This window comes from Gopherus flavomarginatus, chromosome 10 (assembly GCF_025201925.1).
Source record: "Gopherus flavomarginatus isolate rGopFla2 chromosome 10, rGopFla2.mat.asm, whole genome shotgun sequence".
NCBI classification, from domain to species: domain Eukaryota; kingdom Metazoa; phylum Chordata; order Testudines; family Testudinidae; genus Gopherus; species Gopherus flavomarginatus.
Genome location: NC_066626.1, coordinates 50,162,679 through 50,181,259, shown reverse-complemented (window position 1 = coordinate 50,181,259; position 18,581 = coordinate 50,162,679). Strand labels below are relative to the sequence as shown.

The window sequence follows — 18,581 nt, the reverse complement described above, 5'->3', positions numbered from 1 at the left end:
ATGGTATCTCTGCCTGGACAGTACACTGAGGCGAGCCAGGTTTGAAGGCGACGCATACGTAGTTTAGCGTGCTTGGTTACAAAAGTACATGCGGCCATGTGACCGAGGAGGCTTAGACAGGTGCGAGCTGAGGTCGTCGGAAAGGTTTGGAGGCTTTTTATAACTGAGACTAGTGCCTGAAACCAGGGCAGTGGCAGGCAGCCTTTTGCGAGTTTGGAGTCTAGAATGGCCCCAATGAATTCTATTCTTTGAGTGGGCACTAGAGCAGACTTCTCTAGATTGATCATCAGGCCCAGTCTCTCGAATAGGTCCGTGATGATGGCTACGTGCCTGGTGACCTGGGCCTCGGAGGTCCCTCGAATAAGCCAGTCATCTAGGTAAGGAAAAACATGTATTTGCCGACGACGGAGGAAGGTTCCCACTACCGCCGAGGACTTTGTAAATACGCGAGGGGCCATAGAGAGGCCAAACGGAAGGATTGCAAATTGAAAATGTTGGCAGTGAACCATAAACCGTAGGTACCGTCTGTGAGGGGGATAAATGGCGATGTGGAAATATGCACCCTTCATGTCGAGAGCAGCGTACCAGTCTCCAGGATCCAAGGATGGGATAACGGTCCCCAGGGATACCATGCGGAACTTCAACTCCTTTAAAAACATGTTGAGTCCTCGCAGGTCCAGGATGGGTCGAAGACCTCCTTTTGCTTTGGGGATTAGGAAATATCGGGAGTAAAATCCCCTGCCCCTTAATTCCTCCGGAACTTCCTCTATAGCTCCGATCAAGAGGACCGTACGAACCTCTTGCCAGAGGAACTGCTCGTGAGAGGGGTCCCTGAAGAGGGACAGGGAGGTGGGGTGAGAGAAGGGGCGAAATAAATTGGAGGTGGTATCCAAATTCCACCGTGCGTAGGACCCAACGATCCGAGGTTAATTGGGACCACGCAGGGAGGAAGGAGGAAAGGTGGTTGGAAAACTGAAGGGGATCCTGGGGAAGGACTGGTGCTCTGCTCTCAGGCGCACCTTCAAAAGTTCGCTTTCAGGCCCGGCGCTGGTTTGGCGGGACCGGTATTGTGGCCGCCTTGGGACCCAGATTGCCATCTGCAGTTCCCACGATCGCGCCTTCTGCCAAAGTCTTGTTGCGGTCTGGGCGGGGGGTAAGGGCGCTGAGGCTGGCTACGGAAGGACCTTCATTGGGTTTGTGGGGTGTGCATCCCAAGGGAACGCATGATCACCTGATTGTCCTTAAGACTCTGTAGCCTAGGGTCCGTTTTCTGGGAGAAAAGGCCCTGGCCTTCAAATGGCAGGTCGTGGATGGTGTGTTGCAGTTCAGGAGGTAGACCTGACACTTGCAGCCACGAGATCCTCCTCATCATGATTCCCAAGGCCACGGTTCTGGCCGCCGAATCGGCAGCATCGAGAGAGGCCTGCAGGGAAGTCCGTGCCACTTTCTTTCCTTCCTCCAGAAAGGCTTGGAATTCCTGGCGGGAGTCTTGTGGGACCAGTTCAGTGAACTTACCCACCGACTGCCAGGTGTTATAATTATATCTACTGAGCAGGGACTGTTGGTTCGCCACCCTAAGTTGGAAGCCCCCTGCAGAGTAGACTTTACGTCCCAACAGGTCCATCCATCTAGCCTCCCTCGATTTTGGGGCGGGGGCTTGCTGGCCATGGCGCTCTCGCTCATTGACGGATTGAACCACCAGGGAGCAAGGAGGGTGGGTATATAGGTATTCGTACCCTTTGGATGGTACCATGTACTTTCCTTCCACCTCTCTGGCCGTAGGAGGGATAGACGCCAGAGATTGCCAGATTGTGTCCGCTTTGGCTTGGATGGAGTGGATAAATGGCAAAGCCACATGGGTTGGGGCATCTGTCGATAGTATGTCTATTACCGGGTCTTCAACCTCTGGGACCTCCTCCACCTGGAGACTGATATTTAAGGCGACTCGCCTCAGAAGGTCCTGGTGAGCTCGGAGGTCGATAGGGGGTGGGCCCGATGAGGATGTACTGGCCACTGCCTCGTCAGGTGAAGAGGACGACGACAGACCAGGTACGAGTGGTTCCTGTAGGGACTCTTGGTCAGGAGGTATATCAGGGTCAGGGAGGACCTGAGGGTTCGGTGCCTGAGGAGATTGATCTGCACCCGCTGGAGGGGGGCGGCTAACAGTGGCCTCTGGTGTGCGATGTTCCGACGGGGCAGAACATGATGATACCGTGGGTTCGCCTTGGGCCTGGTGATATGCCCAAGGCGTCCAAAAGGACCACTGATGAGGACCTTGGTCTGGACCTTGAGCCTCATGGAGAACAGGCTGTGTGTCTCTGAATTTGCATAGGCGGCACTATCAGCATGCGATGACTCAGGCGCGTGCCACGATGGCCATGGTGGGGCGGAGACCGTTTGAGGATGAGCCCTGTCTCTAGGGTACTGTATTTCGTGCTGCACTGGAGAGCGGTACCGGGATCTGTACCGGTACCGAGAGTGTGATTGGGACCTGCGACCGGCACGGTGCTGGGAGGTCGACCGGGATCTTGATGCCCTATGATGACATGGGCTGCAGTGCGAACGGTGCCGGGAGCTGGACCAGTGCCTGGAGTATTGGTCCAGTGAGCTGGATCTCGAGTGGTGCTGCGAGTACGACCGGTACCGAGGAGATCGGTACCAGGACTGCGAGCGGCGCCTGGATCTGGAGCGGTGACGAGATCGAGAACGTTGGCGGGACCTCGATCTTGAGTGCTGTCTGCCTGGGGTGCCGATGGGAGGTGGTCTTACCATGGCAGGCTTGCCTGTCAATTGAATAACCCGCACCGGCGGTGCCGGGGGTTGAGGCAGGGTGGGCTCCCTTAACGCAATCAGCTCCCTCGCCGTAGCAAACGTCTCTGGCGTAGTGGGAACGATAAGCTCTGCCAAGGCATGTGCCGGGGAGCTGTCATGCACTGGACTCGACGGCTTTTGCACGGCCGGAATCAACGGTGTGGAGATTGTGGGTGCCGCAGCAGTTACTGGTGCCGGGTGGCTCGACTTAGACTGCTGCTCAGACTGCGGTGCAGATAGTGGGGCTGCAGGAGCTTTGAGTTTTTTGGCACGCGGGGAGAGGAAGCGGTGCCGGACTGGTTTCTGGGCCGGTGACAGCTGGTGCCGAGATGTCTTCGCGGTGCCGGAGCTCTCCGGTGCTGATGAGGCACTTCTCCCCAGCGCGGACTGTCCGACAGCCAGTGCCGAAGGGGAGGAGTGAGGGCGGCTTGAACGATTTGCAGATCCGGCACTTGTCTGCAAGGTGGGATTCCCCCAAGCACTTGAGGCAGGAGTCATGAGGGTCTCCCGTGGGCATCGGCCGGCGGCAGGCCGAGCATGGTTTGAAACCCGGTGAGCCAGGCATGGGCCTGGGCACCGGGTGAGGGAAAGGGCTAATCCCCAAGCCTCTGAACTATATATACTAACTACGTTTACGAAAATCTGTTAACTAGAACTACAGAGAATAAACTATATACACAATAAGTATTAGAATGAGTGAAAAGTTAGGGAGGTGGAGATCAGCTAAGCCACGCTCCACTGTTCCAACAACCAATACGGGCGGTAAGAAGGAACTGGGGAGCGGACGGGTCGGCAGGGGTATATATTTGGTGCCATAGCGGTGCCACGCCAGGGGGCGCCCAGCCGACCCACCAAGTTTTGCTAGGGTAAAAATCTTCCGACGGACGTGCATGCAGCGCACACACACCTAATTGGAATGGATATGAGCAAGCACTCGAAGAAGAACCTGAATTCTGATCCTCTGAAGTTTATTCATAAGATACAGTAAATCTTTATAAACTGTAAAACCAATAAGCTTGCATCTAACAGAAACAGCCAGTCTGGATAATAGCAAACAACTTTTCGTTAATGGTTAAGCAAGCAACTCTTATTTCACTGCACTCTAAATATTAGGATAAACTGGTTTCTGATTCAATGTCCCTATTTAAAAAACAAAACAAAAACATTTATTTTCATGAGAAGTAAGCAGCACTTCGCTAATCAGCAGCCAAGAGACTCATTTTGATAATTATTAAATAATATGAATTAGCAAGTAAGGGAATGACCATTGATGCAAAAACAAAGTTAAAGATAATACATCACCAAGTGTATTTAAAATTTGCTTATTTAAAAGTGTGTCATAAATGTATTAATAAATGGTCTATTGTGAATATTGCAAAAACAATGAACATTGTAATACAACTCACTACGGCCAATACTCTTGTGAAGAGTGGGTGAGATGGGCAGTTTTTGGTGCAATTTATAGTACGTAGATTGGCAAGGTTCTATTGTAACCAGAATAGAAAAATACTACTGCCTAGGTCTTGTACCATAGATCTCAAAGTACTTTAGAAAGGAGGTCAGTATCATTATTTCCATTCTAGAGATGGAGAATGTGAGGCACAGGGAGATGAAGTGATTTGTCCAAAGTCCAGAACAGAACCTAGACATCTTGAGCCCTAGTCTAGTGCTCTATCCACCAGTTGTCACATTGCCTCCCAGAATGCTTAAAGAGAGTAATGATCACCCCAGATGATTTGAATATAAATGCCATATAAAGGTCATATACATTGACCTCAGCATTCAGGTCCTGGCCCTGAAAGGTGCTGAGTACCCACAACTCTGTTTGACTTCAGTGGAAGTTGCAGGTGATCAGTACCTCTATGGATCAGGCAAAGGAGAGGAAGGTCAGTATTCAACTGCAACATGGTACATTATGGACACTATTATCTTGATTACATTTTTTGAAATACATTTATGAGACACGTTTCTCAGACACTACACTTTGTTATATAAAAGACAGTAAGATACCACAATGTGTACTTGGAGTAAGTGTGGAAGAAGGCGTCCCAAGAAAAACTGGTGACTGGGATTCAGGACATAAGGCAGCAGGAGCAGAGCCTGGAGTCTTTACTACTTGGAGATTAAGTGGCGTAGAGTGAGCTGTGAGACTGATGGAAGAGCTTTTCACAGAGGAAGTTGTTTTATTCAGTTTCAGTGGCGTTTTCTCTCCCTCAGTATCAGTATCAGATTCATCTTGATCTTTGTCATCCTCATCATCCTCTTCAGACCCTTCTGTATCTGACTCTGAATTACTATCAGACTCTGTGGGAAAACAGGAACAAGTACAGGTTACAACTGGACAACGAACAGCACACTGAGAATTGTTCATTGTAGCTTTTTGTCATTCTAGCATTCCTCAAGTCTGCGGATACATTAATTAAGAAATCTTTTAAAAGGATGCCTTTTAGTATCATTCCAAGATCATCATGAATTTACCCAGGCTTTGACATGACTAGAACCAATACAGAACAAAGTAACTCAAGGAGTTGTGGGATATGTGTTTCTTCATACAAAATTTAGAACAAAATCTTTAGTTTTTTTATACAGAAAAATCAAATAATAACCTGATTGACTATCATCAGAATCCTCATCATCTTCATCTTCGTCGTCGTCTTCATCATCATCATCGTCGTCGTCATCATCCTCTTCATTTGAGTCATCAGAGTCTTTGCTACTAGGAATGTCTGAATCTGTTCCTCTAAATTGTTCCACTAAAGATTTTGAAGAATGAAGGCGGTGCTGTGGTTTTACTGCTGTTATTGCATTATTGCTGACTGCTTTTTCCTTTCCCAGACCAGGTAACACAGGAGAGGTAGAGGGCATAACAGGCGTCCGATTACCAGATGATTTTTTCCCACATGTACTTACATTTCCTAGTGAAGAAAAGGGGGCACTGCTAGAAGTAGCTATGTTTTCATTTATCTTGGGCTGGGATTTAGGTTTGGTTGTAAGTGCCAGAGGTGCTTCCTGGATGACACTCTGAATAACTCCATTGGGTTGGTGATTACTTAAGAGTGCATTTGTCAAGAATGGATTAGAATGGTTGTTTTCTTGAGATGTGTGTTTTTGATGAGCTGGTAAACTACAGGTTGGTTTTGGACTTGACAAAGCTGTGATAATCTTCTTCAGGTTCTTAGATGATTCTTGTTTCTTTAAGTGTGCTGGGAATGTCTGTTTATACTGTTCCTGTAGAAACAGAGAGGCAAAAAATAAAATAAAAAAAGACTGCATCTCACAGGGAAAATTATATTTGTTTAGTCCTCACCATTTGCATTCACAAAAAGCAGTTTTACTAGGTGGTAGGGAGGGTAGGTAGCTCGAGAGCTGGATAGATGACCAGGCATCAAGACGTCTAGACTCTCCCTAGATTTTTCATGATAAATCAAAGAAAGATGGCGGACCCAGGGATTCAAGATATTAAGATGATGGGAACAATGGTGCAAGCTTTTGAAGCTTCTACTTCAGTCTGGAGAGCTGTTTTCACTCTTATCACCTGCTACAGTTATAACTGGAAACTGAGAGTTTACCTCTTATGAAAACAAGTCAATAGGAAAAAAATTACATGAAACAGGACATGCCCAGTGCAGCGTTAATAAGATTTCCATGGCAATTAAAGTAAAAATTCTGGCTTTCTTACTGACACAGAGTAAAAGTCATACAACTGGATGCACATCAAATTGTTAGACAATTCATAAATCTTAAACAATAAATATAACACAGAATACAAAATAACGATGGCTACTAAAAAAAACCAGGAGATTAAGGAGATGGCTGGAATAGGAAAATTTGACACAGGAATCAATGAGAATATGTTGAACCACTGGGATCATTCCAAAAACTGTTATGCCAGAACACCAGGTTGTTGTTATAGACACCAGCAGTGGCTGAAAATGCTCAAAGGCAGCATAATTAACCCTTAATTAGGGAAACAAAAAAACTCTTGAAGTCACTCAACAACAACCCTTTTGGAGTGCATGGAGCAGGACTGACAGGCTCTGAAGGGAATCCCATTCCATCCATTTTAACCAGAATTAAATCCTTATCACGGTTCCTCAGAGGTTCACTGCAGACCTTATATTGCATTTATTTTCATGGCTCTGTTAAGGGCAATAAGAATACCTCACCTTCCCTAGCGGAAAATAATCAATGAACATATATATAAGCAATATTCATACACTAATTAGAAGCCATTATACACTAGACATAGAAAGTGTTAAAACCACATTAACAATCTGACTGAAATCACAAGACGCAAAGAAAAAATCTTCAGGCCTGACTGTCCTATAGGAGTACGTTTTCAGTGCGGTAAATTGATTTTTAGCCACTCAACTCCTTAAAAGGAGCTGCATGACAAAATCCCTCTTTCTTTCTTTCTTTCTTTCTTTCTTTGTCAGCATGTAATGCAACAAATCGGGAAGTTTATAACCTTCATAATCCAGCAAGCTGAAGCCCTTCCAGATGCACTTACACTGTCTTTAGCACTTTTTCTTTTAATATTATAAGATATTATAGTATTTCAGACTTGTCCGAATTCTGATGCCAAGATAGAAGACATGAAAAAAAAATTCCCTTATTTTTCTTAGGCCTGGCATAACTACATTGCTCGGGGGCATGAAAAATCCACATCCCTGAGTGATTTAGTTATACCAACCTAACCCTCTATATAGACGGTTCTTTGTCGGTAGGAGAGCTTCTCCCGCCAACATAGGTACTCTCGGGTAGGTGGATTAACTATGCCGACAGGAGAGCTCTCTCCCGTCGGCACAGAGCATCTTCATTACAGCGCTGCAACTGTGCCAGTGCAGCATTTTAATGTAGACTTGCCCTTAGTGTACATCAAACCTTAAACATTGCCTTAAAACATGAGCTTCTATTGTTTTATTAGTAGTATTACGGTCCTTCCCCCTCCCCTCACCCCATAGGTCAGTGTTTGAAAGCCCTGCTGGAGCTTGAAGAATCTCCCAAGTTTTCGCCTTTGCTAATTTCTCATGGGTCCTCCAATACAAAAATCCAACCCAATGATTAAGGACTGGAGACTGCTCCCAAGAGAGCCAAACAGTTCATGGGCTGCCTTCAGAAAACATCCATATCATAGCCCCCATTAGTTCAGGACAATGATTTCAGATGAGACTCACGCTCCTAATGCTGAACACACTACATTATGCTTGTATTGCTGTAGTGCCAGGTTATGACTCCCCCCCATTACACTGGTGAGCATTCATTCACACAAATAGTCTCACTGGAGTCAATGACTACATGTGGAACTAAGGGCCAGATTTTTAAAGGTATTCAGGACCTAAATACATAGATAAGTAACTAGTGGGATTTTTAAAGTGCCGTAGCCACTAACGTCTATTGATATCAGTGGGGCTTGACATTAGTTAAAGCTACTAGACATCTAACTCCCACTGATATCAATAGAAGTTAGTGGCCTATATGCTTTAAAAATCCCACTCGGCACGCATCTACATTTCTAGGCACTCGAATATCTTTAAAAATCTGGCCCTAAGAGTTTACCAGCATGAGCACTGGTTGACAATATGGGCCATAGTGACTTACTGTAAACCTTGCATGGCACTTCCACTGGCATTCTGCTGACATTCAATGCACTAGTAAGAGACTGGTCAGCAGAGTATGAGACTAATCAACCTTGAAACCAAGTAGGTTCTGAGAAGCAACTACTGTAGATACTTCATGAACATGTTAGGATATGAGTTGATTTTTCCAAGATATTGTTTCAGAATACTAAAAGGCACTGCTAATTTACACTACACATTCAGCAAATAAATAAAATAAACAAATCAATTAATAAAACCTTTTACCTAAGGCTTTAGCTGTTCTAAAAGGCAACCAGAAAGCTTTAAAAGTGTTGTTAGTGCTCAACCACAAACATAACCGTCACCAATTAACGTAATTCAAAAATCCACATAGTTTTTTTTTTAAATATGCAAAGATTAAGTCCTATGTAATTTAAAATAACCAGTATAATTCTCCCCCTAAACCCAGATTTTATAACGAAGGGCTTGAGAAACATAATGCTATCATATGTTAAGAAGGACATGCTTATAGACACTATAGTTGTAGAACAAAGTCAAGTATTGCTAAGCTAGTAATTTCTACTCACCCGTTTTGATCTTACATCACTGTTTAAACGGCTAGCTTCTTCAGAGGTATTTTTATTCCCTGCTTTCAGTAGATCAGGAGAAGGGACTATAAGTTTTAAATAAGTTTCCTTTTTGGCTTGATTTACCAAAGACAAAGGTTTCACACTGGGCACCAATCCCGTAGACTGTATTACACTTGTGTGTTTGTTCACAGATTCCTCCTTTGCCTGAGAGCTTTGAAAAATAAAGGGAAGCTGCTGTGACAAAACCTGAGGCTGCTTCTGTTGGGATTGGAATGACGAGGGAGTCTGGGAATCAGACACAAGAGGTATCTGCTGGTGTGTTCTCTTTTCCTGGGACTTTTCATGTGTTTTTTGTCCATCTGCTTTCATGTCTGTTACACTACTATGCATTAGCACCTGTAAAATATATTTTACAAAATTATATAGATTACACTAGCCCATTAAATATTTAAGATGACAAACAAAATGTTCTATAATTAATCTCCATAAAGCAACTACAATTTCCTCAAAACAAGGTAACTAATTTATTTTAAAATAATCTTACAATGTATTTGATTGCTTGATCTTTTCCCCATAGGAAGTCACTGTTAAACATAAAAACAAGGCCAAAAAAAATCAATTGTTTTGAAATGTATTCTTGATTAAAAACCTAACGGTATGGTAAATTTCTTACCTGTTCATTTCTTTTCTCCTACCAACTTCCCCCCAATTCTGATATGTACGAGCTATTCTCCTTCTGTCTGCAGTTTCCTGAGGCAGTTCAAAACTGTAACAGTCTCTGTGCTAGCCATACCCACCTTCTCCGACCTGCTGCCAGATGATTCATTCCAAAAACGAGTAAAAACTTCACAGAATAAGATTAGTAAGAATAACTTCAAAGCCAACCAATAAACTATGTACAGTAGGCTATGGCCTACAGGCATAACTACCAAAATTAAACATTGTCCCTTGGCTTGCAAGCCAGACAGGGACGGTAGTATTGTGGGAGACACTGTAGCAGAAAGGAAATCATCCAGTAAGAAATTTACCATTCCGCAAGCCCAGTGTACCCCACAATTCCGATACATATATAGATAGGAAGCAGTGAACAGCTAACAGACGTAGAGAGGGATAGGAAATACAGAATGAGACAAGGAAGAGCCCCTGGAATTAACTGGCAATGCTATTACTGAATCCTTGCGTGCAACACCTTACTGTCAAGGAAGGCTTCTGCAGAAGACATGAAGTCCACTCTGTAGTGTCTAATAAAGATGTTAACTGGTGAAGACCACTTTACTGCCCTGCAGATCTCTTGTGGCAGAAACAGAAGCTCCTTCCGCCACAAAGTCACCACAGATCTTGTGGAGTATGCCTTCATTAAGTCTGGAACAGGAGCACCTGACGCACTGCATGCCTTTATGATGCATACCTTGATCCATCTAGCTAGAAATAATTTAGATACGTGAGCCCTTGGCACTTCAGATGAAAAGTGACAAACTAGGAGCCTGATCTGCCTGTCAATCAGGTGCACTTAATACAGTTCTTCAGTGCTCATATAGAAGAGATAATAGTGGTAGCGCCACGCTAGCCAAATAGACATGGTTTTCTAATCTGATAGCACTGTAAATGGAACCCACACTTCAGCTACCAGTGAGACCAGGCATTGTTTACCCAGGCCCATTTCTTCATCCAGACCATTTACAACTCACAGCATGGTTACTGAAAGGAAAGTGTTAGCTTGCACTGAGGTGATCTTCCAAAGCGATTGGAATTGTACTCTCCTCCAGCCAAGCTTCAACATTAAAGGCCTACTCCTCTGTCTGGACTAGGTTTAGCTCATTGTGTCAAGAATACAACAAAAATCCCAAGGATCCTGGTATCCCAGTTATCCTGGACTTGCTTTATGAAGATGTAGACAAGGGATTTCAGCCCACCACAACAGTGCCAGGTGTCAACATAGTGTCATATTCACAAGATCCTCTGGTTCCCTGACAGAGAACCCTCAGGTATCCAGACTTCTCAGAGCAGTCACACTGGCTAAACCAGAGGCGGGCAAACTTTTTGGTCTGAGGGCCACATTGGGTTTCCAAAATTGTATGGAGGGCTGGTTAGGGGAGTCTGTGCCTCCCCAAACGGCCAGGCGTGGCCCAGCCCCCTATCTGACCCCGCCTGCTTCTCACCCCCTGACGGCCCCCCTGGGACTCCTGCCCCATCCAACCCCCCTGTTCCCTGCCCCCTGATGCCCCATCTGCCCCTCCATGTCCCCTGACCGCCCCCGGATCCCCTGCCCCTGCCGGCCCCCCCCATCCAACCCCTCCTCTCATTCCTGACTGCCCCCCCAGGACCCCTGCCCCATCCAACCACCCCTTTTGCCTGTCCACTGACTGCCCCTGGAACTCCTTCCCCGACTGCCCCCCACCACCCCATCCAACCCACTCTCCTTCCTGACTGTTCCCTCAAACCCCTGCTCCCATTCAACCCCCGTTCCCCACCCTCTGACCACCCTGACCCATATCCACACCACCGACCCCTGCTCACCACCCTGAACTCCCCTGCCCTCCATCCAACCCCCCCGCTCCCTGCCCCCTTACTGTGCTGCCTAGAGCACCAGTGGCTGGCAGCGCCTACAGCTGCACTGCCCAGAGCACTAGGACAGGCAGCTGGCATGGCGCAGCACAGAACACCAGGTCAGGCCCCGGCTTTGCAGCTGCACTGCCCAGCAAGAGCTCACAGTCCGCCACCAAGAGCATTGAGCCTACGGTGCAGTGAGCTGAGGAGTGGGGGAGGGGGAACAGCAGGAGAGAGGCCAGGGGCTAGCCTCCCAGGCCAGGAGCTCAGGGGCCAAGCAGGACGATCCCGCGGACTGGATGTGGCCCGCGAGTGGTAGTTTGCCCACCTCTGAGCTAAACCAATATTTCCTAAGTGGAACCTACCACTGGCGTTAAATGCCCTAACCACACATTTTTTGAGCACTGACATCAATATCTCTATTTTACCTATCCATCAAAACCTGTTTTCTGGTCACTATTGTATCTGCTAATTGAGTTTCTGAATCTGGCAGCTTTATCCCCACTGGGTGTTCCATGACAACAAAGTGGTGCTAAGAATCTCAGAATCATTCTTGCCTAAGGTGAATCCATCTTTCCATGCCTCCATTCTGACCAAAGCCACAGCACCCAACCAAAAAGCTGCTGCACACTTGAGATAAGACTTTCTCACCTTATCTTCTGGATCACCTTTCTTAGAAGTGGAAAAAGTGGGACTGCATATTGCAGGTCTTCTGGTCATCTGTGTGAAAGAGCATTCATTTCCAGGGAGGATTTGGGATTTGTTTCCCTTGTGAAGTTCTTGGACTGCCTTGTGTTCTTGTGGTGAATAGGTTAATTGCCAGAAGGCTGAACTTCTGAAAATCAGAGTGAGGATTTCCTGATTCAGGCACCATTCCGAGTTCTTGACTGCATCTCCTGTGCTGAGTCCTCTCTACTCATTTCATTATCTTAATCACTTCTGCATGTAGAGTTAACACTCCCTCTTCCCTATTAGTTACTGACATATGCCACAGTGGTCATGTTGCCCAACTGGACCAAAACATGTTTGCCCTCTACGTAGTTCAGGAACTTCCATAGAGCTAGCTTGAGCACTCTGAGGTCAAATAAATTGATTCGCTTGTTCCTTTCCTTGAAGTTTCAGGTACCTTGCACTGTCCTGTGCCCCAGATGCATTCCCCTTGCCTCCCAACAAGCTGGTATTCATTGTGAGTACCTGTGGGTCTGGAAGACATATGGGAAGACCCTTGTGGATGTACCATGAGATTGTTCGCTATCTGGTAGTGTTCAGCACCTAGCGTGGTACCCACATCAGATCTTGCATGTGTTCTGGTGAATGCTTCCATACTTTCAGAAAAAAAGCCTGAAGGCAGCTGACACGGGCCCTTCCGCATAGGGTGGCTCATATACAAGAAGTCAAGAGGCCCAGTTGCTGTGGACACTGAGCTATGGTCAGCCTTGCTTAGTCTATCAACATGGATAACAGGTTTTGGATTTTGGGGAATTTGTCCAGCGACGGGTAAAGCTTTGCCACAGAAGTGTCTATTTCCAGTGCCTGGTGGACGCTCTGTGTAGAACGAGTCAGGGAGCTCATCTCACTGTTTATCACAAATCTGTGCACTTGAAGCAGTTCCAGCATCCAAATTGTGGCAGTGTGTGCTACTGTTTGGGTCACAGCCCTGATCAACATGTCGACTAGGAAGGGATACAAGTGAGTGCCCGGAGACCTGAGTATGGCTATTACTACTTCCAACATCTTAGTAAAGACTTAGGGGACAATAAGAGGCTGAATGGGAGCATTTGGTACTGGCAGCAGGGCTTGAAAATCTCAGGAGTCTACAGTGGCATGGTCATATGGGAACATCTGCTAGATGTTACTTGCTGGGTGGAATCTCATTTTCTTCATCTACCTGTTGAGCTGCTTGAGATCCAGAACAGTTGTGAATCCCACCCACACCATCTCTCTCCTCCATCCCAATGCTCTTCTGGACAATGAAGAAAATGAAGTAGTCCTAAGAATCTTTCTTCCGAGGAAACCCTATTGGTCCTATGGCCAGGAGATTTGAGATTTCATTTGACACCAGCTTACATTTGACAAAGTTGCTCAAGATGAGGGATTGGCTGAAGATGGGATGGGATGGGGACCTTAAGGTTGAGGGAGTATCTTTGATTCAATACATCTCTGTTCCTGGGCTTGTAGTCCCATTTCAGAGCATTAAGTGGGATGGAAAAGGATTGTTTGAGTTTGGCAGTGCTTTCTGCCACTATTTTGTCTAGCTTTCCCCCAAAGAGGAGAGAACCTGTGACTTCAGATGAACCCAGAATTTGTTTAGAACGAGCGCCAACCTTCCATGAGCCTCTAGCTGCTGAGCTGGATGCCATGGCTTGGCTTAAAATCTCACTGTATCCATTGTGGCATCTGCCACAAAGACTGCTGCTAGGGAAATCTTCTGAAGTGTGCACTGGAATTCAATATTTCTCCACCCAGTGTTCTCAGAGAGGAAAGCATGGCAAAACTCATGATGAAATTGTGTGATATACCACATCTACCATTAATTAAAGACTTGCCTAATCCAACACCTGGTCGTCTGCCCTCATGGTTCCCACTGTGGATAAGTTTACCAGGTGAGGTATTTATGGTAGAGCTTCACAGTCTGCAGAGAAATTGACAAATAATTATCTTGTCTCAGACCCCACTCAACATCAACCTAGGTATTTGATTTACTGTGACAGCAGTGGAGCCTTCTGAACCAGTTTCATTCCAGACATGGAATCTGTACTGCAGCGGAATTTCGGTCGTGTTTTAGACACAGTCCACTATTATCATAAACCTTGTCCCAGATTTGGACCTTAGCGTCCAAAATACGGGGGTTAGCATGAAAACCTCCAAGCTTAGTTACCAGCTTGGACCTGGTAAAGCTGCCACCACCCAAAAAATTAGAGTGTTTTGGGGCACTCTGGTCCCCCCAAAAACCTTCCCTGGGGACCCCAAGACCCAAATCCCTTGAGTCTCACAACAAAGGGAAATAAACCTTTTCCCTTCCCCCCTCCAGGTGTTCCTGGAGAGATACACAGAAGCAAACTCCGTGAATCTAAACAGAGGGAGTCCACCCTCTCTATTTCCAGTCCTGGAAACACAAGCACTTCCCTTTTCACCCAGAAGGAATGCAAAGTCAGGCTAGTAAATCTAACACACACAGATTTCCCCCTGACTTTTTCCTCCCACCAATTCCCTGGTGAGCACAGACTCAATTCCCTGGAGTCCCCCACTAAAGAAAAACTCCAACAGGTCTTAAAAGAAAGCTTTATATAAAAAGAAAGAAAAATAAATAAAAATGGTCTCTTTGTATTAAGGTGACAAATACAGGGTCAATTGCTTAAAAGAATATTGAATAAACAGCCTTATTCAAAAAGAATACAATTCAAAGCACTCCAGCAACTATAGACATGTAAATACAAAACAACAAACCATCTTTGTACTCACAACTTGGAAACAGAAGATTAGAAAGCAGGAAATAGAAAAATTCACTCCTCATAGCCGAGAGAGTACAGGCAGAAGACCAAGAACAAAGGACTCACGCACAAAAAACCCTCCACCCAGATTTGAAAAAGTCTTGTTTCCTGATTGGTCCTCTGGTCAGGTGTTTCAGATTACTTCTTTCCAGGTGTAAGAGACATTAACCCTTAGCTATCTGTTTATGACAACTATGTCAATGTGGGCAGTCATAAACCATGAGACACAATGAGGACTTCAAAATGACTGTTACCTTGAGGTTTTCAGATCTTGAACATCACTGATAAGAATGCTGTGGTTTGGCTTGACCGTATTACATACACCAAATAAATAAATACTGGATTTCAGGATGGTCTCTGTTCTCCATGACTTTAAGGTCCTCCATCCAGGAGACTGTGGTTCCTGCAAAGCATGTAGCTGCCACGGATGCGCTAAGTATGACCAACAAAGCTTCAAAGTACCTTTTGAGGATGGCTTCCATCTTTCTATTAGTTGGATCTTTGGGGAAGAAATCCCTTGCAGGTGGGATTACTCTTATCCTTTGCTAAAGATGCCACAGCAGCATTGGCCTGTGGCATATCTGTAATGGCATTTTTTGGTTCTTGCACTTTGTAATACCTAAGTGAATGCCTGCTAGTGCATTTACCCTTATCAGGTGTTTCCCATTTCTCTTTGATCACATTCTAGAAGGATGTCTCAGGTTATGATTTAGAAAGCAGGCACTGTATTTGCCTTTAGGACTGTCCTCTAGCACCTGCTCAGGTTGGATCTGAATCATGCCTGCAACCTTTCCACACACTGTTTCAAACATTTTATGAGGAAAAAGCCTGTCTTGTATTTTCACCATGTCCTTCTTAGAGCCTGAATCTGAGCGCTCCCATTCCTCAGTAGAGAGACTGAGATGTCCGAGTCAGAGGACAAATACCTCTTAGTTTTGGGGTTTTGTTTTTTTTTAACCCTTTCTCCTTTCTTTTTTGCTCTTTTTGAAATGTTAAGCCTTTTGGCCCTCTTTGCAGATGTTGCCATTCAGCTGTGGCTAGGGCTGACCTTTTGTGGCTTGCTTTATGCAGTGCCTTGAGCCCTCCAGATAAATCTTCCTCAATGCCCTCCCACTCAGGGTCCCACTCTCCCAGCCGGGGAAATGAGTTTTCATTGCCAGAGTTCCCTGATTCTAGCTCTGAGTAGAAGCACTGCTTCTCTCCCTAGGAAGTTTGGAGGGAGACTTGGAGCCCTTTACAGGTTTTTTCTTTCTGGTCCTGTTCTGCCCCAGGACTTCCCCTCTGGACTGGCTGCTTGAAGTCCTCCTAGCCATTGGAGTCTCTCCCTGCTCTGCTTTTTGTCTACAAATTAGGCTTTTCTGTATTGGAGTGGTGCTTTCTTGGAGTATGGGGGGGACCTGAAGTGCCTATCCAATTCACTGCCTATGCGCTTGCAGTAGAAGGGCTGGCTGCCACAGAACTGGCAGGGCACAATTCGCCTTCTGAAGAGCCTGTAAAAGCTGCCTTGCAGACTACCACTTGGATTTAGCTTGGTGTTAGCATGACAGCTCTGCCATGCCAGGGGCAGAAGAATCCCACTGGGAGATGCTGAAGTGCCAGTTCTGGGTGGCTGAGACCATCCCAAGGCTCAACGCTTGATCCAGAGGAGGGAAAAGAAAAACAGGCTGCTTATTTTTGCTACTGTCTGGGAAAAAAAAAAGAGATAAAAAAATAACCTGTCAAAGCCCTCGTCCAGACTAACCCGCGGCATCGGCGGGTTAAAATCGATTGCTCGGGGATCGATATATCGCGTCTAGTCTGGACGCGGTGTATCGATCCCCGAGCGCGCTTACATCGATTCCGGAACTCCATCAATCCGAACGGAGTTCCGGAATCGACGCGGAGAGCCGCGGACATCGATGCCGCCCCGTCCAGACTGGTGAGTACCTCGATTTTAGAAATTCGACTTCAGCTACGTTATTCTCGTAGCTGAAGTTGCGTATCTAAAATCGATTTTAATTCCTAGTCTGGACGTGGCCAAAGAAAATTTGGGAGCAAAGTGAACCTCCACTTGACTGCTGCCACAGAGGCAGAAGATCAGGCAGTAGGCTAGAGAAGGGGATCTGGCTAACATGAAGTTGTGCTACAGCTTTGAATTGCCTCTGGAAACTGCATTCAAGAGGAGAATAGCCCATATGCATCAGAATTGTGGGAACAGAATATTGAGATTCCCATCCTGCTTTACTGGGTCTGGATAGGGTAAAGGGTACACTAAGAAAAGAGCAGCTATGAACAGAATGCAGTATCCATGGTGACATTAAGTTCAACTAAACTTTACAGCACAAAGTACTTAATTTGTCTTTATCTATATTATATATTTTCCAGTTTATAACAAAAACTACCTCCAGGTCAGGCATTTCCTAGAAGTTAACCACAGCTGAGTTAAGGGTGCTTTTTACCCTGAGCAAGCTATTGACTGCCAGGAAATGCCCTTTCCTGCCAGGTATTACTTCTTAAACAATGCCTCAGCTATACAAATCTGAGTTTCATTTTTCAAGAGTAACTTTCAGTAACAAGATTGCTAGCCGTACAATCGCTATACAGCTATCATACCTTGTTCTTGTTTTTATGTTGTGCTTCATTCTCTGAATCAGAATCATCATCTTCACTTTCTTCAATGCTTTGATCTTCCTCCTCCTCCTCCTCATCTTCCTCTAGATCATCTGAGTCACTACTACTAATGCCCTCACTTGAGGTGTCTGAAGAGGAGCCTGAATCACTATCACTATTGCTGGAGCTTTCTACTGCTTTCTTTCTTGGTTTCTAGAGAGAAGATAAAAACTTTATTAATGGGTAATCTTTAATTTGTTACATCATCCATCTCTTCTTGACATAGTCTTGACCAATATTATCAGCAATTCTCTAATGCACCTTATTCTCCTGATGTTCTTCAGAAAGAAGAAAGGGGAACTAGAAAATGAATAAATTAACCACATCTGTCAAGGATACATCATTGATATTTTAGAGACCTGTATCTCACTGAATGCGAGAACACATAATGTCATCAATTTTAAGGACGATATGAGAGATTCTTTGTGTAACTGCCAAATTCAGGCCTAGATAGTTGGGTGACCATACAGAGAATGTGTGTTCTAACAAGCCTGAAAACAATAAAACCTACAACAAGCTCCATCAAAGTATTTCAATAATCATGCTGCGACAATTTGGTTAATCTGTTTTTGTACAAAATGTATAATTTTGTTTGATATTGTGGCCCCTCTAGGTTTGTCTGTGTCAGACTGCAAACTCTATTTTGAACGAGGAGCTGGTTGCCTTCTCACTTCCATGTTGGACTTAAATGCCATGGGATGCTGAGGGAAGGGGTGGGGGAAAGGGCATGGAATGGAGCCTACAAGTCTGTCTTTGAAAGGGACAGTAGTTAACGGCTATTAACTAGTTAAGGGCTATTAACTAGTATAGTGTTTCTATTGCTTAGTACTATAAAGTTGCATGGCATTTCCAGGAAGGAAGAGATGGCCCCTGCATCAAAGCACTTACAATCTGTAATAGGCAAGAACAGGAAA

The 18,581-nt window shown here is 45.4% G+C and overlaps 1 protein-coding gene across 4 annotated transcripts in view; it reads right to left on the bottom strand.

The window, feature by feature from the left end:
- BAZ2B (bromodomain adjacent to zinc finger domain 2B) overlaps window positions 1-18,581 on the bottom strand; it is a 276,520-nt gene that overhangs the window by 104,245 nt on the left and 153,694 nt on the right. For all 4 annotated transcript variants that reach the window (XM_050969152.1, XM_050969151.1, XM_050969150.1 and 1 more), the window contains 4 exons: window positions 17,611-17,820; window positions 8,978-9,376; window positions 5,418-6,039; window positions 4,822-5,115 (listed from right to left, as the gene is read on the bottom strand). In XM_050969152.1, coding sequence (XP_050825109.1) covers window positions 4,822-5,115; window positions 5,418-6,039; window positions 8,978-9,376; window positions 17,611-17,820 — 1,525 coding nt within the window. The remainder of the gene's footprint in view (window positions 1-4,821; window positions 5,116-5,417; window positions 6,040-8,977; window positions 9,377-17,610; window positions 17,821-18,581) is intronic.